Source organism: Malurus melanocephalus, unplaced genomic scaffold, assembly GCF_030028575.1.
Source record: "Malurus melanocephalus ecotype Western Australia unplaced genomic scaffold, MMel_1.1 scaffold_213, whole genome shotgun sequence".
Taxonomy (NCBI): Eukaryota; Metazoa; Chordata; class Aves; order Passeriformes; family Maluridae; genus Malurus; species Malurus melanocephalus.
In genome coordinates, this window is record NW_026623445.1 from 1,225,181 (window position 1) to 1,248,161 (window position 22,981).

At 38.3% G+C, this 22,981-nt stretch overlaps 2 protein-coding genes across 3 annotated transcripts; one reads left to right on the plus strand and one right to left on the minus strand.

The window, feature by feature from the left end:
* Positions 1-752: 752 nt before the first annotated feature.
* ANKRD49 (ankyrin repeat domain 49) lies at positions 753-3,363 on the minus strand. The gene is made up of 3 exons (XM_057374010.1): positions 3,301-3,363; positions 2,552-2,822; positions 753-1,727 (listed from the first exon to the last, which is right to left on the minus strand). The coding sequence occupies exons 2-3, from the start codon at positions 2,807-2,809 to the stop codon at positions 1,269-1,271; spliced, it is 717 nt and encodes a 238-aa protein (XP_057229993.1). The 5' UTR covers positions 2,810-2,822; positions 3,301-3,363; the 3' UTR covers positions 753-1,268.
* A 38-nt stretch (positions 3,364-3,401) lies between these two features.
* MRE11 (MRE11 homolog, double strand break repair nuclease) lies at positions 3,402-22,532 on the plus strand. 2 transcript variants are annotated; one of them, XM_057374008.1, is made up of 19 exons: positions 3,402-3,625; positions 4,124-4,256; positions 6,657-6,817; positions 7,415-7,502; positions 8,386-8,527; positions 9,660-9,774; positions 10,666-10,851; positions 11,312-11,483; positions 12,236-12,316; positions 12,849-12,975; positions 14,333-14,433; positions 15,542-15,715; positions 16,815-16,877; positions 17,828-18,044; positions 19,042-19,125; positions 20,103-20,158; positions 20,613-20,683; positions 21,066-21,144; positions 22,235-22,532. In XM_057374008.1, exons 1-19 carry the CDS (start codon positions 3,606-3,608, stop codon positions 22,277-22,279), a joined length of 2,115 nt encoding a protein of 704 aa, XP_057229991.1. In that variant the 5' UTR covers positions 3,402-3,605; the 3' UTR covers positions 22,280-22,532. The 2 variants fall into 2 exon arrangements, with proteins under 2 accessions (XP_057229991.1, XP_057229992.1); XM_057374009.1 differs by lacking the exon at positions 3,402-3,625 and having other exon boundaries at positions 4,194-4,256; positions 6,676-6,817.
* Positions 22,533-22,981: the final 449 nt, after the last annotated feature.

Sequence of the window (22,981 nt, forward strand, 5' to 3'; positions counted from 1 at the left end):
ATTCATCTTCCACAGATGTCCTGAAACCAAACTTTCAAAAATAATAAGCATTAAAATWATGTTACAGCATTCATAGTTCAGAGACTGTGCTTCCTTTTCTAACAGAAGTACTGAAGATTACACACTGCTCCTAAAAGGTGGGTAATTGAGACACCCTCCACAGTAGCTTGATCAGAGCACCAAATATGCACCAACATACCCAACCCTGCTGCTGCTGCCACTGCTATAATTGTGCTTCGTATGTGTCAGTGGAAGGAGCTTGGGATCACTCAGTAAGGCATCTGCATGGGACAATGGAGCATCTGTTACAGCTCTCATAGTGCAGTACTTCAGCTCTTACATTTCATTTTCAGTTCAAAATGTTTAACAGAGAAGCAATTTTCTCTGCTTCTTAATTATATATCGCAAAGTTGAAGCTACAAATCATACAGCATGGCCTTAGCATGAGGAAATTTTAGTGTACTAACTCAGAAGTGCATGAGAAACACCAAATTACCTGTAACTAAATCGGACGCAACAGTATGCTGGCTGTTTATCCTCACATCATTGTGGCTCATTTTTTTCAATGTCATATTCTTGACATTAAATCTTTATGCAACTTAATTGCAAGGGAAARGTAAACAGGATCTTGATAGAAAATCACTTCCTTGAAAAGCACCAGGGAAAAAATTAACCAAAACTACTTTCTTATCCTATGAGTAATGCTTTTGATTTATGAACAGCCAATTACATGGACAAATTAGATTAGATCAATTAAAAATATGACAAAATATTTCGGGTTAAATATTTTATTTTATAATAAGCCTTACACCAGGTTCATAAAACATTTTGTGTATCAACCAAATAAGTTACATTCATTCTGAGCTTTGTGCAGTTTTACAAAAGTTAAAATCTCTCAAAAAATAATTTTCAAGTGAGCTGTAATAAACTCTGCATAACCAAGCCAGAATTTTTTCACATCAAGTAAATATTCCAGYTTTCCCTCCTGCTTTGACACTACAGACAACTTACAAAGGCCTCTCCAAATCTGCACTAATTAAATGGAAACTCACACAAATTACTGAGACTTTCTGACTACCTTGACTAACAGCAGTAACGCTTAAAATATGAGCGTGACCACTGAGCTGTGTTGCAGGAAGTGGCATTTTGCCTGAGGAGAATACTGAAGTATCTTACATTAAAACCTCGTTGTAAAGAGACAGACCAYCACCGATGGGCATGCAGAACACTAACACCAAAGAGGCAGAAAACCTCACATTCACTAGCTTTTAAGGGGACACARCATTTATGCAGTCTTCTACTATTTCAAAAAGGTAGTGATATATGTCAGTTCTCCTTGCAATGTCAAGAGCAGTTTCATCCAAGTTGTTTTTCAAGTCTGGCTTCACATAGCGATTCATSAGCAGGAGTTCAAGGGTTTCCCTGCTGTTTTTGTTTCCTGCAGCAATGTGCAGTGGTGTCAGCAGACCGTTTGTCTGCGCATTGATGTCTGCACCCTGCTGGAGCAGGAATGCGGCCACCCTGGTGTTGTTCCACTTGCAGGCGCTGTGCAGGGGCGTCCAGCCATCCACAGTCTGAGCGTGAACGTCGGCCCCGTGGGCCACCAACTCGTGGGCAACATCCAGGTGCCCGCTGTAGGCAGCTCGGTGCAGAGGAGTGTATTGATCTTCATCACGAGCATTCACTGGAGCCAGCTTTTCAGTCAGGAGCCTCTTCACGGTACTCAGCTGTTTAAAGAAAACAGGTAACTTCACGTGGTTCTGTGAAACAAGATGTATGGCTTTGGTGGTCCTAAAGTTTTATGGAAGGCAATTTCTGACAATGTCAAAAGCACTTAAGTACAACAAAGGAATTTAAAATGAAATAGCTACTGTTACTAGGATGGGGTATTTTAACGGGTTTTTTTTGTTTTGCATAGGTTGTTTTTTGTTTTCAAAGAGCTACAACTTAACCTTCAGTTGCAATGCCTTTACTCTTCATCTCCCCTTTTCACTGTGAAGACACATGCACCTCCACAGAACTGCAGATGGAGCTTTTGAGTCTAAGAAAAGACAGCTAATGAAAATAAATGTACACAAAGGTGCAGTAAGCTACAAAAAAGGAATCTTGGTCATCTCTCCCTCACTTTCAAGAATAAAGTTGCAGGGCTTTTTCCCATTAAAAAAAAATTAAAAATCACCTGTTATCCGCATATAGAACTTCGGAAACAATAAAAATTTCAGATACATCCTCTCCACCCYAGTTAAAAGACTTACTTGCCACGAAGAGCCTAGCATGCTATCAGTCTATAGAAGTTAAAGAAAAATGCTGTTATCTGAACTTTGAAAGGAAATCAAAGTTTTGTTCTAAAAGCCAATGGATCCAGAGATGTTTTACTGCGTGGGCTACAAAGGGGCATGTTTTACATACAATGGCTTGCAAAAGCAAATCAAAACGACTCACAGAAAAAAAGGAAAGTATAGGTAAATATCTGTTTGTAGACGAGATTATAGATGCGTACTCAAAATAACATTCTTGTAAATGATACATATGAACAGAGCAAGTGCCTTACCCGATTGTTTTCAGCTGCCCAGAGTAGCAATTTCTCTGGGTTTTTTTCCATTTTCTTTTCTTGCATTTCATACCATTCCTCACTTCTTTCTTGCTCATCATCATCATCATCTGACTGTCCTGACCAACAGCTCTGAGTTCCTACAGGAATCAAATGCCTGTGCGTCTCCAGCAGTTCAAGTTGGTTAAAATGCTCCGTGAAGTCTTCGAACAGCTCACTGTCATCATCATCTTCATCAGCTTGYTTATCTTTATTCATTTTCAGTCAGCATCTGTGAGCAGCAGATATACAACATTTAAAGTGACTGTATGGTTATTGGTGCGCTGTCAATAAAACCATCTGATGGATGATGCGCCCGTCAACAAACAGCAAAACTCAAGAGCAATCTCAGTGTTCCTCCGCTCACCCGCGCTTTGGCAACTCTGCTAGAACTCCCCGATAATCCCCACGCTGGAAGAGCACCGTGTTACCCCGATCCCCGAAAGCCACCACCYTCCGACTCCGTGCAGCACTGCGGGGGGGTTGCTGAGCGCACGCGAAACGCCGCTCACTTTACCAACAAAGGGTCTGGAGAGCAGCCCGGACTTTGGGGCACTCTGCTCTGCTCCGAGGGCCCGGCCCGGCCCGCAGCACCGGCCCCGCTCCCCTCCACGGGGCTCACATCACCTCACGGGGCTCCACTGCCCCGCAAGAGCCAGTCCCCGGTGCCCGGCCGGCCCCCCGAGCCCCGCTCAGCCCCGCTCCCGTACCTGCGGCCCCAGCGCCGCCGGGGGCTCCGGGCGGGGCGGGCCCGGCGAGCGCTTCCGGGCCGCGGAGCGCCGGACGTGACGAACAGGCCGGGCCGGGCTGGGAGGGAGGCGGTGCTCGGCCGGAGCCGCGGCGGGAGCGGGACGGGTGATGGAGCGGGGTCGGTGATCCTTCACCTCCCTGTGTCCCTGCGCTGACCCAGCGCCTGCTTTCGTCTCTTGCGCTTCGCSTACTGTGACGAGAGGAGCTGACTGCCTGCGCTGACTGCTGCGCCCYGAGCCTTCCCGTGAGGAGCCTTGGCACGAGGATGAGCACCGTTAACTCACAGTAAGCTCCCGTTGTCTGCAGCTCCACGCGGTCCTGGCACATCAGACAGCAGCTGTTCTGTGTGTCTGSGATGAGTTAAGAGCTGGAATGATCAGCTGACTTTTCCCTCAGGTCGTTATGATCACCATGCTTGATTTCATACCCRTGTAGATTACCAGTGCAAAGAGGGAATTAAACTGTCCAACAAGTATTTTTAAAAGCAAAAAACATACAAAAGRTTCTTYAGTTTTTAATTAGATACTTTAGAGGGGTGYTTGCAACCCTTTACTAGAGCAGAATGACTGGGGTAAACAAATTTTCCAGCTGGTTGTTTTGGTGATGTGTTATTTGCAGTACAAGTAGTGAAATATTTTGAAACTATTAGGGGACTAATATTTGGTAGAGTTTTACGGTAAATGTCGGCATTTCATTACTTTGTACAGATCAGCTTGCCTTAGTAAAGACTGTTGAAATTCSCTATGTATATTGCTGTTACACAAGTTTTCCTGTCTTATTCAGGGATGATGAAGACACATTTAAAATACTCGTTGCTACTGATATTCATCTTGGCTATTTGGAGAAGGATCCAGTTCGTGGAAATGATACATTTGTAACTTTTAATGAAATTCTGGACCATGCTCAAAAAAATGAAGTAAGTGCTGCTTTTTGGAAAGAGGAGGACTGAGGCCCTTGAAAATATGGTCCAGTCTGCCAGAAGCTGTAAAGCTTAGTCTTTCTACAGTGTCTAGCAATACCAAATCAAATGGCTCAACTAYTGGTTGTATTCAGTTTCGTTTCTGTTTTAGTAAGAGGCGTGCCTACTTCTTTGTGAGAACTTCTCACTCAGTTATGACCCTGGTTGCATTAGCAGTGTTTTTTCACTGCCTTCACCAGTTTCAGTGGTATTTAGAGAGAGTTTGTCATTGCAAGGAGGAAAAGTAATTGAGCAGAGAGTGTCTTTTCTGACAAATCAGAAGAGAAAATGTTAGAAGCTTTTGAAGTGTTRAGTGCTCAGTCACTGAACAGCTCCAGTGCCGGCACAATCTGCAGCAGAATCCTGTGGTGTGGTGCACACGGGGGCTTCCTGAACCTGGACAATGTCAGGGGGAGCTGAGAGTTGGAGCTGAGAGCCACCAGGAGCCCCCAGTGGCTGATGGGACCAGGGTGAGGTCAGGAGCAGGGGCAGCCAAGTACCCCCACAGAGTGTAAAAGCTCCTGGGGAATGGCAGCAGCCATGAGTACCTCCAGCATGGCAAACGGACATGTCGTGGCATGACATTTTGTGTCAGAAGGGCGCTGAAGCCCTGCCAGCTCCACCAGGGAGTGGTAGTATCCATCTGGCAGAAAGCCATGGCCTTTCTCGGCATCCTCCATGACTGACACAGCTGCCGAGACAGAGCTCTCTGTCCAGATACAGCTCTGGTTGAGGAATATCAGAGAGTGTTTATGTGAGAGACAACTGAAATCACAGCCTGCCTTCCTTGGGACAGGCCTGACAGRCAGACAGGACACACAGGATTTCRTATCCTCTCTCCCTCTGGATGCRCTCAGTGAATTAAGGGACGGGGCAATAGCAACAGGTTCCTGCCCAGCACAGCAGGTGCATCTCCTCTGTGACTGCCCTGCCTCCCTGGGTACCCTGACATAACAGGTGTCAGGCTCTGCAAGTGGAATTGAACAAGAACAAGGATGGTGGTCCACCTAGTGTAGAGGTGCTGCTGCAGTTAAGTTGCCCTGTGCCAAATGTCAGAACAGCTCCCATGAAGAAAAAGGGTGGATTGTTGTCATAGGAGACTCCCTTTTGATCTGAAGGCCCAGTGTGTGGACTGGATCCACTTCTATGAAAAGCCTGCGGTGTCCCTGGGCCCTGACTTGGTCAACAGCAGCTGAACATGAGCCAGGGTGTGCCCAGGTGGCCAAGAAGGCCAATGACATCCTGGCCTGGATCAGCAGTGGTGTGGTCAGTGGGATTGTCCCCATGTACTCGGCACTGGTGAGGCCGCACCTCAAATCCTGTGTTCAGTTCTGGGCCTCTCATGGCAAGAATGTTGTTGAGGGGCTGGAGTTTTTCCAGAGCAGGGCAATGGAGCTGGAAAGGGCCTGGAGCACAGGTGTGATGAGGAGTGGCTGAGGGAGCTGGGGATGTATACCCTGGAGAAAAGGAGGCTCAGGATTGGACTTTATTGATCTCTACAACTGCCTGAATGGAGAGTGGAGAGTGTAGCCAGGTGGGGATCAGACTTCTCTCCCAAGAAACAAGTGATAGGACAAGAGAAAATGACCTCAAGTTGCACCAGAAGAGATTTAGATTGCACATTAGGAAAGATTTCCTCCCTGAAAGACTTGTCAGGTTCTGGAACAAGCTGCCTGGGAGAGTGATGGAGTCACTATCCCTGGAGGTATTTGAAAGATGTGGCATTTAGGGACATAGTTCGTGTTGGACTTGGCAGTGCTGGGTTAACATCTGGGCTTGATGGGCTTAGAGTATTTTCCAATCTAAACAATTCTATTATTCTGTTTTTAAGGACTGGATGTTTGTCAGGTTCTTTGTAATTTTGAAGAGGTTTCTCCTAATGCTTTTCCAAAAGCTAAATACATACAATATATGCAGAAACTGCAACTAGTACCTTCTCAAAATAATGTGGTGATAGCTACTAATTTCTTCCCACTAGGTAGTGCAGCAATGAAAAAATAATGTAGCTTTTCATGCCTGTCAAAAAATATTAGGATGCCAATTTGGAGACCCTTATTACAATAGTACACTAATCATTTTTTTTTAACCACTTTCAGGTGTTTTCTCCTATGGCTCTTTATGAATGAGTCTTTCTGGGTTTGATTTTGTTTTAATTAAAAATTTCCTCTTTTTTTTTTATGAGGAAGTTCAATATTGTTTCTGCTACTACTAACTGCTTTTACCCAGAAGTATAATTCCTCATATATGAGAAAATATTTGGAACTCCCTAGAAGAAATAATTTAAACAATTTGCCTAGAAGTCTTTCAAGGTRATACAAAATGTTGTATTAAAATAATAAAGCTTTCTGTTACATGCAGGTGGACTTTGTTTTATTAGGTGGGGACCTTTTTCACGACAACAAACCCTCCAGRAAAACAGTACACTCTTGTTTGGAGTCACTAAGAAAATACTGCATGGGTGATCGTCCTGTTCAGTTTGAAATTTTGAGTGATCAGGCAGTTAATTTTCATTACAGCAAGTAAGTAATCAATAACTAGATTATCATGTAAGACTTGGTTTGTGTATTGGATGAGTGTGTTGTGATTTTTAATTTATATCCTCCATAACTGGAACTTTCAGGCCTGTCTGCATGGGACAGTTTACAGAATAACTTTGCCTGTCATCTAATTCTGTAAAGGAATGTGTACARTATTTTGAAAAAATTTTGAATGTGTTGTGACTCTTGATATATTTGTGTGATGTATAATTTCTGTTCTGCAAGTACAATACAAGTAAACCAATTCACATGAGTTGTTGTGGTAAAAGAAGTTCCTTTTGTGTAAGCAAAAGTTACACAGCCTAATCCACTGCTACCACACAATTTGTAATGCAATGCTTTTCATAGGATTGTTCAAAAAAAACCCTTTTTTTACTACCTTATTCCCAGTGGGAAGTGCCATTGTAGTCCATGAGTAAGAATCTTCTTTTCTGTGCAGCTTAAGCTTACTCATAGACACTTAATACTCATTTGTGCTGTGGCCATGATCTATTTGTGATGGTGTTAATTTAAAGAGAATATTGAGAATCATACACAAATTTGCAGGTATGTTTTAACTTTATTTTTCTTCTTGTTCAGGTTTCCATGGGTRAATTATCAGGATGAAAATCTCAACATTTCTATTCCAGTTTTTAGCATTCATGGCAATCATGATGATCCCACAGGGGTAATTATTATCATAATTGTACTGTTGCATTACAAAGATATAAAAGTAGAGACTTGTATAGAAATACACTTTTGGGAAATCATTCTAGTTTTAGTCAGCTGCTCCACTCTTTGTGTAAATATTTTGTGTATATTTAGGAATTCTGTTAATAAGTGACAACAGGTTAAGTGTTAAGTGTGATATTAAAAAGCAAATGGAAAGAAGTTAAAAGATCCATATGAACTATGTGTAATTTCTTAAATTATGTAGGTTTCTGTCAGTGAGAACAATCACTTTTCATGCCAAGAAGTAGCAGTTTTTCAGAAAGTTTCTAAAMCATTCTGTCTGTAGAGGCTGAAAGYTTTTTGCTTAAAGAAGGAGAATTTTGATATTTTGATTTGTGCATATGTAATGGATATGAATCATGCATTTTCAAGGAAGATAATGTAATAATAGTGAAATGATAGCTTAAAAAGAAGCTACTAAAAGCAAGCAGGAAAAGGACATTCAGAAAGCATTAAAATGCTTATGTTGAATTCATAATTTTACGTTTTATACCAAATAGCAGTGTATCATGGAGATGARTGTTTTAGCAGCAGTTTAGCTTTGAACTTTTTATGAGGTAGAGACTGGCTGGTTGGGTGGTTTCTTCTATTTTTGATTTTCTRAATGATTTTATGTTTAATTGCACATTGTTCAAGTGAAGTATGACTTGTAAGGAAAAGGGATTTGCTTCTGTACTCTTGMGTATTAATAAAACCCCTAATTATAGGTGATGGGGTTTTCACCAGCAGAAGTTAATTAAGGAAAGATATTCTCACTTGCTTTTGAGACTTTCACTTAGGCATTAAAGAGTAAATATTCTGTTCAAAGTTTTATATTTGTTTCTTAATATTTTTTGTAGGCAGATGCACTGTGTGCATTGGATATTTTAAGCTGTGCAGGATTGGTGAACCACTTTGGACGTTCAACTTCTGTGGAGAAAATAGCTATTAGTCCCATTTTATTGCGTAAAGGCAGAACAAAAATTGCTCTGTATGGCTTGGGTAAGTATTAGTCTGCCAGACTGTGTGTGACTGGTTTGATTATGTGTAACTGAAACTCAGTAGGTCTAAATAAAGTTGGAACAAACATATAAGGCTGCAACAAACATGAAGGTCTATGTAATTCTAAATTAAAGTATTTCAGTTCTGTGACAGCATCAGGTTTCTCCTCTTGCTCTGTGTCACTGGCTTTCAGGGGAGGTTTTGCTTTTTTTTTCCTTAGAATAAATCCTTCAATAACCTGACTTTTGTACTTTTATTGGTCTTAAATGAACCCTGCTCAAGTTAACCATAGATAGTGCCTTGTGTATCAAGTCAGAGCAATCACACTTTTAAATTCTCTCTTTTATGTGTGTATTAAGGTTACTTTCTCCTGCTGAGGTAAAATTTACCCACTCTATGTTCRTGTACCATTTTGGTTGTATTTAAAAGCATAAGCTATCTGAGCAGAARCATGTCTTACATATCTGTCTGAAGTGGTTCATAAATAACATCTGCCATGATTATCAGTTTCTTTAAAGAAACTTAAGAGTTTCATACTTTAAAGTTGTGCTGTGATAGGTTTAGGTTTTCAACTTTTTCCTTTGTATTTTCTTCACTGAATTCTCCTCTACCCTCACTTCTTAGGGTGATTATTTTTGACTGTTTTCTGTCTAGAGAGGTTAACAGTTAAGATCTTATTTCTACTCCCTTACTTTTTGTCCAATCATGAGTGTTTAAACTTAATTCCAAGCAACTTTCTTAGATATAAATTACGTCCTAGTTGGCCATGATTTTGTGTGTTCAATGAGATACTTTGGAAGCTTGCTAGRTGTTTGAAGGGTTAGTAGTATGTTCTAATACCACAATACAAAAGTTTTCAATAACAAAATGGTTACTGAGAAATGCAAGAACTTTCTAATGTACCGGTGTTGCTGAATGTTCATGACATCTTTCTTTGAGCTTGTGCCAGGATTATATATGCCTTTTTGACTTTATCTGAKTTAGAGAGCAATTGTTCTTATACAAAATATGGAAACTCCATATGGGATTTATTGAAATGCATCATGAATGCTGGCTGTAGATGGTTTGGGGTATTTTCCCTGGTTAAAAACATCAAGAAAATAATCTGACTTTTTTTATTTGTCCACTTAAGGATCCATTCCAGATGAGAGGTTGTATCGTATGTTTGTCAATAAGCAAGTGACCATGCTGAGACCAAAGGAAGATGAAGATAGTTGGTTTAACTTGTTTGTGATTCATCAAAATAGGTAACAGTTGAATGAATTACAGTGACTTACTATCTTACTTCGTTAAACTGCCTGGAAACGGATAGGTGAGCAAGTGTGTTAGTTAATGCTTCTTGTGAGTAGCTGGTTYCTTAAGATTTTCACAAGTGAAAACRWTGTTTTACAGCTMTTTTCGGAGRAGAATTGTAAAGGAAGGGGTTTGAAACMAATGAGTTAGAAGAGTTGGAAAATCTCTTCCCAAACTTTTTTAGTTAGGGGAGTGCAGAGTTTGTAGTGTAATATGCATATGATTAAGTCCTTTCTGTTTGTTGAAGCTGGGAGAACATCAGACTTCATATGGTATTTTCTATCCTTATTTGAACCATAGTTCAGTGAGTACCCCATCTTCCCTTGCCTTGCTGTGCTTTACAGATAGGCAATGTGTTCTCTCTGCCTACAGGCTTCTCCCAGCAGTGGTAGTAGGAACAGGCAAAGTTCTTTTCCAAATACTTTCTYCTGATTTTTCCCGAAGAAAAGGGCAATCCTTATGTTCAAATAATGGTGAGGCAGATGTAAACAAGTACAGCTCAGATAACCCKGTATATGGATGTCTGTCCAGTAGGTTGAAGGAACTCACTCCCCCCATCTCCTGTGTCTTCTGGAAGAGGATTGGCGATGGCATGTCCCGTGTCTRTTTAAGTCAGTGGGTTTTACCCCACCATTTAAAAACAAAATCCAACTGAAAACAATGTCCATGAGGTGCGATGGAAGCATTTATGTAGGAAAAAACTAGTCTTGCAAGCTAAGTAAGAAGAAAAGTGAGATCCAGATAATTACTGCTGGAGTTCCTGTATAATTTTAAATGACACAGATGTTTTTCTCCTGCTTCGCTCTCCCCTTGCCCAGCCATTGTTTTTCTCTTCTCTTGAACAGGAGCAAGCATGGAGCTACCAACTACATTCCAGAGCAGTTTTTAGATGACTTTATTGATCTKGTTGTGTGGGGTCATGAACATGAATGCAAAATAGCTCCGTTCCAAAATGAACAGCAACGTTTCTATATTTCTCAGCCRGGAAGTTCAGTGGTGACATCTCTGTCCCCTGGAGAAGCTGTAAAAAAGTGTGTGAGCTTTTCTTYTGTTCTTGTTTATCCCTTGTCTTACATGTCTCAAGTGTTGTGTTGAGAACAGAAAAATACTTGTATAAAGTATGAAAATACTTGTATTATTGGCTGCATTGGCTTCAAGAGTGTGACATAAGCAAAATAGATGGAATGAGTGCCTGGTATAACTTTTGTTTTGGTTACAGTTTAGTCTAACACTTGAAACACATGAAACTTATCTAAGAGGTGTTATATCCTGATAAATTGGAATGCCAGGACTGAGGGCAACTGCTTGTATATGGAGCAAGCACAATCTAAATATAATAAAATTGAATTTTGGCAGGGCCAGCCTTGAAGTACAGATCTTCCTATAGCTTTTAAAATTTTGTCCCTGAAAAGTAAACATGAATTTAAAACAAATCTTTATACCRTAGTTCTCTTAAGCTTATCTTCTAGTAAGTTACCTTTCTCCTTCTAGACACATTGGTTTGCTGCATGTTAAAGGGAAAAAAATGAAAATGGAGAAGATTGCTCTAGAGACAGTGCGAACGTTCCATATAGAGGATGTTGTTCTAGCTGATCATCCAGATCTTTTTAATCCTGACAATCCTAATGTTACTCAGGCAATACAGGCATTCTGCATGGAAAAGGTAATATGTGATGCTAACAGTTCATGAATAACAGTGTGTGGACAGGGGATGGGATCTTTGACTGGTTTTGAGAGTGGAAGATGAGAAATCTTATGTCYTACCCCATATTACTTGAGGTGGTGTGTCTTACCCCATTTTACTTCAGACGGATTTAGGCAGTTTTTCCATAGGAAGATAATCCTAGGCTATTCACTCTGCAACCTTGACTTGCAGATTCCTTGATTGGGATTGACCTGTTAAAGTAGAGTGGAACTGCTTTTTGGGTGTCCATTTYATCTTTGTACAAAAACTTGTGCCTAAGAGTGAGGCAGTGTTTGATATGTGCACTTTGGAACCAGGATAAATACATTGACTTAAACCCTGAGAGCTCAGCCGTGCAGTTGAAGTGGCAGAAGTAACTCAGCAAGTTTATTAATTGCTTAATTCTTAGGTTTTTTTAAGTCTTTTCCTGCTTTTCCCTAGAACTAGAAATTTAGCGAAGCATAGGCGGCTGTAAAATGTGTGTGATCAGTGGTGTGGATACTGCTGGACTGCATTGTATCCAAGGATAAACCTTTCACTGTCATGTTTTTCTGAGTCATTCTTAATGGCWTTTGGCTGGATACTGATACATGTGTGTTCTGGAACAAAAGCACATTCTATAATTATTTATTTTGATTGCTCCTCTTGCAATGTATTTTAAGTTAGGCTTGAAATGGTCAGGCATCTGTAAGAGAACAAAYTGGAACTAAATTTCTAATTCTCCTTCACAGGTGGAATTGATGCTGGATAATGCAGAAAGAGAACGCTTGGGAAATCCACACCAGCCAGAGAAGCCTATCATAAGATTAAGAGTAAGAAATTGTTCAGCTTGGRTTGCTCTGTTTTTAAAGGTCGCTGTGAAAAGTCGCAAAGCAAAGTCATGYTTTTTGTGTAAACACATCATATATAAATTCTTTTGCGGTGTACAGGCAAATATAAAACACCTTCTACCATACTTCTGTTTACCTATGGTGTAACTAGTACTCTAWGGTTAAGGATCAGATTGGTCATAAATTACTTCACTGCTGGTCTGAGTAAGGGCATCGAAAGTGACTGTTTTCTGTGAGCTTTTTTTAAGTCATACCATCCTGTGTGTATTTCTAACCTATCTTTCTGAAGGCTAGTAAATTAAACAAATTAGGAGCAAGTTTTAAATCTGAGCTGTTATTAGCTATTCTTTCAATATTATCATTAGCAGTTATTAACCATTAATTATTCTGCATTAATTTTGGATTGACTTATTTCTTCTGATTTTTTCTTTTAAAGTGGAACAAATTCATTTTGATTTGTGTGGCTTCTGCATTTCTCTTTGTTTCATAATTAAATTTATCCTTTCTTCTCTAGGTTGATTATGCAGGTGGCTTTGAACCATTCAGTATCTATCGTTTCAGCCAGAAGTATATGCATAGRGTGGCTAACCCAAAAGACATCATACACTTTTTCAGGCATCGTGGACAAAAAGAGAAAAAAGGTAACTATGAGGGGAGGAAACATTGGCTTGCCTTTGTTTTCATTCTTCTTTCTTTATTTTGTTTCCCAGCACTTGCTTGGTGTCTAACATTTAATGTGTTACAGGAGGAGTAAAGATGCATTGTTGTATTTGAGTGTRTCTATTGCACAATTATTGCTCTTCWATTTCTAGGTTTATCTAAARCTCTRGTATTCAGCATGGCATCTTATGACAGTTATTCATTAACAGTTCCTTCTTTTTTTGGCCTCAAACCTTATTGAGTTGCTTACAGCAATACATATAATACRCTAAAAAACTCTCACCAGTTCACAGTAGTGCATTGTAAGGGCATCATCYAATTCCAGTGACAGTTTTTAAAAATGCTGTCAGTTCTATGAAGTTCAAAACGTTGTTTTGTGAATAAAAACTGCTTTTACTGGGGTGTTTTTAAAATGATGCTGTATTGATCTTGGTTTATTTTGCTTTGATTTTCTTTTTTCATAGTTATGAAATCTCATTAACATTTTCAGAATACACTGGAGATACCATGTCTGTCACAATGTTTCACCAATGCATTTTACTTTTCCTATTTAATGTGCATCTCAGCTTCAGGAAGGGAATATAAAAATAATGTGGCTTTTGCATTGCTCTTTTAGACAACCTCTAATACAAGTGCAGTGACTAATGAAGCACTCAATGCTTTCAGTACATGGGCACATTGTGGTTCAGTACAGATGATGTTGACTTCAGGAATTCAGAAGATGTTTCTTTTGTTGTAGCTGCTTATATAATGCCGCTAACAAGCAGTGTTTCATGCTTTCATGTGGCAGATGTCTTAAAGCAGTCTGTAGTCACTTTATGTGACTTTGTGTGGCATGTGCTAACCTCAGATGATTATTGCTCTCATTCTACTGCCATTCCTACCTTGCTGCCTGAGAATGGGGGATGAACTGTGAGCATTTTCTATTGAAAATCGGTCAGCATGCTTTGGAGGAAAATTTCTTCTCTAGTAAATGGGTTACTTACAAAAAACTTTTGTGCTTTGATGGCTCCTTTGATTTTCTTCCATTTGTGATCTTCTAGAGTTCATTTATAATAACCTTCAGGACATAGTGTTCAATATATAGCTCCAGACATACGTTASTTAAAAGAACTCGTTATAAAATCTGCCAGAGGTGAGGTTGCACAGTTCTCGCTTCTATTATGTTTTCCTGTGTTTTGAGGCAATAGACTCTAAAAAGAAGGAAAATCTTTACATATAAAAGGGATCACAGTTCTTACAAGGCCTGCATTAACCTTTTTTCYTGCTACTGTCAGTGGGATGATAATAATTAAAAGCTGCAAGTGTGGATGATGCCACTGTGCTTTTCTTTTCTAGACATTGACCTTAATTTTGGAAAATTGGTTAGCAGACCCACTGAAGGAATGACATTGAGAGTGGAAGACCTTGTAAAGCAGTATTTCCAGACAGCAGAAAAGGTATTTTTCTACCTTTTATGATTTTCCTTTTTAATGCAATATCATATTTTTATCTTTTTTTTGAATTCTTAATAAAAGCAGAGTGCCATGAAAAGACTCTGACATTGACCAAGAAGTGAATTTATTTCCCTTGTAACTGTATGAGAATTACCGCATGAAGTGTGTGTCTTAGATTAACAAGTAACTGTTGTGTGTAGGTTGTGTGAACACACACAGGTTTGAGAACATAATCACTTCACATGTGGACTTGTAGTATCTGCCCTGTACTAAGTGATGTGTCTTGAACCCCGATACAGGAGGAAAACATGAGGCAGCATAATTTACTATAGGTCCAGTGTGAGACTGTAGCATTTACATTATCAGCTGATCTGGGCTCACTTTGCAGTTTGTGTCCTCAGCTGTAGTGCATTTACACATTTTCTTTATAGCAGAGCAGGGAAAAGGAAGAGACACCTCCCAATAATTTGCTTTCTTCCACCCTGTTGTTAAATCTAGTGTATTTCCCTTTCCCAACAGCAGGGCAGTAGCATCTCAGAGATAAAAAAATAATCATAGAGCCAGGTGCCCAAATACTTGGTCTAGTTGATCAAACTCAACTTGCAGAAGCTACTTCAGAACATGATTTGTGGAAAGTCTTTAGGACAAGAATTCTTGAGGTGAARATCCTTCAAATTACATCATCCTGCCTAACCTTAGACACATGTGAGGTGTCAGTATTAGGACAGCATAAATCATATTCTTTTGTTAATCTTATTTTATTTTATAATAGCTAGAAAGTTTATTCCTCTGGGTAGCATTATTTCATGGAAGTTTTTATTCTAGATATTACTAGCATTGTAGTTTCTTTACTGTTTATAAAGCCTTTTGCTTTGACTAGTTTGAAAATATTCTGTAAAGTATGTGTGACATGCTAGTAGCAAAGGGTTGTAACTGGTTTATGACAAGTAACATTTGCTTACTGCTGTGCTTTTCTCTGGTTGAAATATTCAGTGCACATTACTGTTTTTGCAACCAACTTAATGTAATATTTATCTGAAGCAGCTGGAATATTGCTTGCTTTCTCTAATGGCAGATGCTTCTTAATGAATTATTTTCCCCTATTCTAAAGAAAGTACAGCTTTCACTTCTAACTGAAAGAGGAATGGGAGAAGCGGTGCAAGAGTTTGTGGACAAAGAGGAAAAAGATGCCATAGAAGAGCTGGTGAAATTTCAACTAGAAAAAACRCAGAGGTTTCTCAAGGAGCGTCGCACTGAAGCAGAGGAAGAAAAAATAGATGAGGAGGTAATATTCTGTTAATGTTGATTCCCCAAGAGAGGTTGAGACAGTAGAAAAGTCAGTGCTCAAACATGGTTTAATAGATTTGCCTGTGTGTGGAGCATGGGCAACACGTGCCTCTAGTMATTTTCTGCAATTAATAAATGAATAATTAATATTCATAATGATGAAGTTTTAAATACATGGTTTCAAAACTTGTATTGRAAACGGGATTTAGGTTGCACACACATGCATAGGAAAAGATCTAATATTTTTACCACTGTTGTGAGGAAGATGGTAAATACAATCTCTTCTTATCCTTTTCGTATTGGTTTAGGGAAGAGTACAAGGATGGGACAAGCATGAAGGTGCTCTACTTGCTTCTARCTGCCTGCAGTTCAGGGTATTCCAAAGACAAGCCTGGTTTATGTGTATTGAGTAATCCTTGACAGATTGTCAACATGTTGAACTTCCCATGTATTCAGCTGTAATATTCAAGTATTGTAGGAGTWCTGCAGCTTATCTGTGCACTGTGTAAAGATTAATTTGTGAGGAAGAAAGCTTGCATTTACCTGTTTTCTTACTGATTGCTKTAATTCATGAGCGGTTGGAAGAGACCATAAATAATCTGTGCCTGTAGGCACACTTTGGGGTGTTTTTTTCTTTGTCTCTACAGCTAATATTTTCTTTCTGTTGTGCCTCCTATCTTTTTCTGTATTTGTCAAGTTGAGCTTCCTTAGTTTTGCATGTCCTGGATTGTCACTTCTTATATAGTTATTTTTTATCTTGCTTTTTCATCTCTACCCTTTTTTCCATTTATTTATATTTCAATGTCCCATATTTTAAAAATTATATATACTGTCTTTCTCTTAAACACATCATTTTCTTCATCCCGTCCCAAGCTTTTTTCTCCCCATTGATGTAGYTCCAGTTATTAACAGAATGTGCAATTCTTAAACCATATAACAACATGAAAGGGCTCTAAACAGACTGTTCAGTTATTCTTGCACTCTTCACTTCTCACATGAGTTTAATGATTCAGTGATTAAAGCTTCACACTTTTCTGCATTTTGATTTTTGTTTGGCATGAAATATTATTTTGATGGGAACTGTTTTTTTTATTCAGGTGCGAAAATTCAGGGAGAGTAGAAAAAAGAATACTGAAGAAGAGGATAAGGAAGTCCGTGAGGTAATTCCTCTGAATTTTGAACTTAGGCTGAAAAACGGAATGGTGACTTCTGCATATAAATGCAGTCATTTAGCAATCTTCAGCAATACTTCAGGACTGTCCTTGCCAAAAAGYGCCTGTCTGACTTTAAAGCTTAGTTAAGTCTATTTTAAATCTTTGTTGGGATAATATTTACCTAAGCTAGTGCTTGATTTGGCTTTTGAGATCTCTTGTRCAAATTAGTGAACCTGAATGTTCATTTGTTCTTGCTTTTAACTGAGGTTAGACCAGCAGGTCTGTATGTATTGAGTGATATTACAGGAACAAATTGGGAGTATTGGTAAGCATTTAGGTACTGTGTCCTTATCAACAATCTTAAATCTTAGAGACTTGGATGTCCCGGATATTCATACCTTAATTGCATTCTCATGCAATGAGAATTGCCAACTACTGATAGCATGGGTGCTYCTTTGTCTTTGCAAGTTATGTCAGACTGGAATGAAGTTTTGAGAAAAGGAAAAATTAGGATGAGATTMATTTCTCCTAATCTGGGATATCTTCATGTGAACTTGTTGTCTTAAACATCCACTGTCATCAATAAAGTTCAAGTCAGCAGAGCCCAGAGGGTACTTTCTGTAAGTAGATGTATGTAGCTGACACAGGATGACTTGAGCTGTTTCACCAAACTCCACCAACAAAGTGTCACAYTAGCAAGCTCCATTCTGTTTCAAAKCTTAGCTAATTATTGTATATGGACACATCTAATTAAATAGATGAAGTATTTTCACCTCCACCAAAATGTCCTCACCTTCCATAACACCAGATTTAGATCTTCTAAGTCTCACCAGTTTAGAACTATGGATTTTTATTTTTAGTTATATTACGTATTTATTATACRCAACTAAGATTTAAGAGTGGTGCGTTTCGTCATTTAAGATTTTTTTCCTATAATGCTTACTGTTCTATTGCAGGCAATGCTCAGGGCCAGAGCCCACAGATCGGAGGATGAAGTTCTTGTTGCAGCCTCCAGTGATGAAGATTCCATGGATATGGAGATGATGGGTGTTTGTAATCCAAGTGATGGCCTTTCTTCAACACAGAGCCGAGGAAGGGGTCGGGCAAGAGGTAGGGCAAGAGGTGCAAGAGGACAAAATTCAACAACAAGAGCTTCGTCTCGAAGAGGAAGAGGTAAGAAAAGCTTCACATTCTTTGTACCACAGTTCCTGACTTGTTTTTCTTTAAAAGGTGACTCTCTTCTAATGCTTCTGTCAAGTGGAAATTTGCTGATTAAGGACTCCTACTGGAAAAAAACTCTTCTCAAATACTTGTGGTATCCTATCGCATACAGTTGACCTTCTTACAAGGCTTAAGTTGTGACTTTTTCAGTGTGATTGAAAGAAAAATGTCTTGCYTCCCTACTATGAAAACATAATAGACTTCTAAAAGGTGCATTATTGGGAAGGTCTGTACAATGAAATGCATGGATAAACTTTTGTCACTGGTAAMAGTAATGCATTTGATCACGATAAAGAGGAGGTACAGATTGTCTCTATCCTAATGTAATTTACCAGATTCATTAATGTTTCTAGTGACTGAAAAGGTGGGGAATATTTCCTGAGCAAAATTAGTTAAATAGCTCCTTGACTATGACTATACACTTTACTGTGGTTACTTCCATTATAAATGAATTTCCATTATATATTAATATAAATATATATATAAGCAAATATATATACGCACATATATATGTGTGTATATATATATATATATATATATATGTATATATATATAAATTAAATAGAGAAGATGAGATCTTGCCACAATGTAGTCCTTTGAGTTGTCTCAGTAATATGCCCAAACATCTCAGAGCAGGATAAGTTGAAACAAAGGCTGTCATCTTGAGCCTGATTTGGTTAGTGCTTTTAAACTAGTTCTGTGAGCCTGTGCTCCAATACTGTTGTGATCCCATCAGAGCAGGGCCCTGTGTGTGAAGAGGTTGTGTCTGTCTTTGACCCAGAGCAATTCTTCTGCAYGGTAAGGAAGGGCATTGTTTCAAGGAAGAATGTGAGGAATAAAGAGGATTGTAGATTTTTTTTAAATTACTTCCCACTCAGTAATGATAGACTAAAGAGAAAAAAAAAAGTAACAACTGAACAGATTTGCATTTTGTTTGTTGTCTCTACAGGAACCACTAGCCAAGAGTCAACTTCTAGCAGTAGATCCTACAAGCCTGTATCTGTGCCTGCCAAGAATATGACCATCATGGATGGTAGGCCTGTGATCTCTCCATTATTCTAATCTGCTCTCTCAAATTGTAATGAAGATGTTTGTTTCATGATGAAGTGCCGTAATTGCATTTGTTTCTATTAGTCCAGTTCATCTGTGAGAGATTTTTTGAGCTCTAATGAAGTACAATAACCAACAGTGATGACAGAGAAAGGAGGAAAAGAATAGTGATATTCTTCTGTCATGGAGTAAAATGAAATGTGTTAGGAACTAGAACTAGAAATAGGAAACATATTACTTAAGGAATAAGCATAGAAAGAATGTGACTTAAAAACCTTGTATGCACAATATTCCTTAGGGGATAAAAAGTTAAATTTGACTGATGCTTACAAGTTAGTAAGCTTTAATGCAATCCATTTAGTCTCATGTTGTAGCAAGTTTTAGAAATGCCAGTTTTTACTGAGGAAGAAAAACTTATCTTTAAGCAGCCTACATATGTGAGAGTAACTATTCCTTGCTATAGAAAACAGGCACTGAGGAAACAGCATAGGAAATCTGAGTATTAAAGAAAAAAAATTGCTCACAAATCTACACATAAATTCCACACAAAATACCCCAAGGTAGGAATTTTAAATTTATCAGCAGATTTACCTTAATTTTAAATTGGTCAGCAAATGACCTGAAATATTACAGAGAAATGAATTTTAGCAGATGTGTTCATATTTAGCCTGTTAGATATAAAGGAATTTCAGTTACAGTAATACTTTTCGCTTCCTCTTCACCAACGTTACTGATGGTTTTTCAGCCAGACTGGGATGCACTGCAGCTGCACAGAGGGTTATATCCCTGGGTTGACAGATTCCAGCAAAGGCTTAATTTATGTTTTGGTTTTATTTGTTTTACAGAGTATTTTGTAGTAGAAATGCATGCTAGGCAGGTCTCAAATAAAAAGAACTCTATAATGTTGTTTGTGTTTAATTGTGTGAGYATTTTAAAAATATTATGTATGTTTTATTCCAGCTTTTAGGTCTACAAAAGCAGACCGTTCTTTAAGTTCATTCCAGTCTTACTCTGAGGTAAGCAGCTTCTTGGATGAGTGAAGTTGTGCTGCCTTTTACTGTTGATTTGAAAAGTAAATACTGGTCAAAATGTTAGCCTAAATCAGCAGGTGTTCCCCGGATATCAGTTCCAGCATTAAGTTTCTGCATGCTAATTTGTTGACCTTTTGTATCCTTTTTTGTTACAGTGTTTGAGAAAACCATGTTTTATTTATGACCATAGTCTAAGTTAGGAGATGTATATACAAGAATGTTTTGGTGGGTTCTTCAAGATCAAAGATGTGAAAAATAAACTTGGGCTGTATTTGCATATTTKTACAGTTCCAGTCTGGAGGCCTCTCAAGTGTATATTATTCTAAATAGGTGTATAGTTGGAAAAAACCCCAAAGGCTCTGTGCTATAGTAGTGAAACATTAYGCACTCTCTCTGTAAGAATAAATTCTGTGGAAAAACTTTATACTTTTTTTTTCAGGATATTATAGATGTTGATTCTGATCCAGAAGATAGTTCTTTTGTTCCTCCTTCTTCCAAAGCAAATCAAAGGTCAGTATGTTTGCTTCGTGAATGCAGCCATGAGTGCCTTATTTCTGACTGGCAATCAGCAGAGTCCAAGGATTTGATTGACTACCAGRTTTTTAGGAAAGTCATAACACTGCTGAGAGAACTTATATCAATATTTTCTTGTTAATGTGGATTATCTTTCCATAACAAGAAAAATAGAGTACTGATTGAGGTACACTTGATCAGAACTTTAGTATTAATATGTTGTTTTAAGAATTTGTGGTGTTGTTGTACTTACTCTTATTTCTATTTATTTTTTTTTCTCTGTGTATCAGTGATCCAACTCTAAGTTAAAAGGGAAGTTATTGGAATGTCTGGTAACTGAGAACATGCTGACCTCATTTTTTTTCTCGTCTGTTTCAAGGTCGACAACTACATCTTCACTTAGTAAAAGAGGTTCACAAAGCCAGGCATCTAGAGGAGTTGATTTTGAGTCAGATGAGGTACGGTATACAGTATTCTGTAGTTTTATTTCACGCAAGTTTCTGTAGCTTACTGTTTTCTGGCTATTTGAGTAAAGCATTTCAGATCAAAATTGAATTTATTATTTTTTTCACTAACAGAGCTAGATTATTGCAACCAGCTATAATTATTTTTGATAATTACGCAGGTAAACTTAGAAGCTAACTCAGGGAAATATCCAACCCTTTTTCCCTTCAATTTTTAATCAGCAAATTGTCATTACTGAGGTGTGGACCTGAAATTGCCTGGGAGAGAAAGTAATTATAATCTCTTCTAGTGCTTGGCTATAGCCATTCATTTGATTATGAATTTTATTCTTGTAAAAAGGAAGATTTTTTTTTTTCATCTAGAAATGGCTTTTTTCCAGTGCACTTTACTGTTTTATTATTGCAAATCATGTAAGTACACTTTTAAAAAAATTAAAACACTGTTTTCAAGTCCAATGTGTCTGTTCTTTCAATACACCTTTGAACTGCTAGGAAATGTTTTCTTCCACAATTAAACAAGTAGAACTTTTTGCACAGTTTTGCACTGAATAGAATAGACTATATTCTGTCAGGCACGGTGCAGTTTGTTTTCACAGGCTGTCATGCATGGTCAGAATCCATTCCTTAACAATGTCAGATGTTGACCACTTAGAGAAAATACTACATTCTTGTCCCTTCCCCACACTGTGCTATCTCTTCTTGTACCTGAAATAAAAAACTCTGTGTTGGCTTGAATATGCATAGAGAAACAGTATTTTTGATTCATGCAGTTCTCAGTAAATTGTGATGTGTGATGTGCCTATGGACATARTTTTATTGAGGTATGGGCTGCTCATTGTGATTAGCAACTAAAATACAGATTGTTATTCCAAAGTAGCTATTCTGGTCATATTGACATAAACTTCTGTTCTCTACATATTTGTGGACTTTCAAATCAATAGATGATTGATTTTCATATCAAAACCAACAAAAACAAGTCTGTCAGAAAACATGGCTTTCTAGTTTAATCTAAAGGTAGTTTTGCCTTTTTGTGACTTGGAATGCCTTCTAGTTTTAGTAATGTGTATCTCTTTGCAAATTGCAGGATGATCCATTCATGAGCCCTGCTACATCAAGAAGAACTAAGTGATTTCTGGCTCACCATGCAAGAGAGACTATGGAAGTTTGTGAAGAAAATGGGGAGCAGTTTGCAAGGCTCTCTCTATGATATTTCTCTGTAAATGATGGCTTGTCTTCCATTTTCACTTCTGTGAAATGGTTTGGGTTTTTTGTTCCCAGCAGCACCAAATTGGGTATAATTTTTCTGTTAACATTGCTTGAAGCGCTAGACTAGAGGGTGTGATATTCTGAAATACTGCCTGAAAGTGCAAGTTCTTTCTAAAACTCTTGCCTGAAAGTGCAAGTTCTTTCTAAAACTCTAAGATCCTGTTTTCTTTTTGGGATGACAATAAAAAAGACAGTTATATCTTTTCTATAAAACTCCATCTCTTTGGTTTTAATTTTGTGGAGAAGTAGATTTACAGTAGTACATAGTTATGAATATGGACACGGTCTCAGCACAGTGYAACTTGATCTTACTTGCAATTTTCTATGAATACAATTGAAAACTCTGAATTTAGACWCCACAAGAATACARGTTTCAGTATTGAGGCTGTAAAATRTCTTAATGCTTTCAACTCTACCAAGAAAACTTAAATCCMGTATTGCACTGTTATTAAACATCATAGTATGTGAGAATGAATTCAGTTCTGTAACTAAAGAAGTACCAAAGGGAACTCTCTATTTTGATGCTACACACACATCCTAGGCAAAGATTTTAGCCACAGGTGTA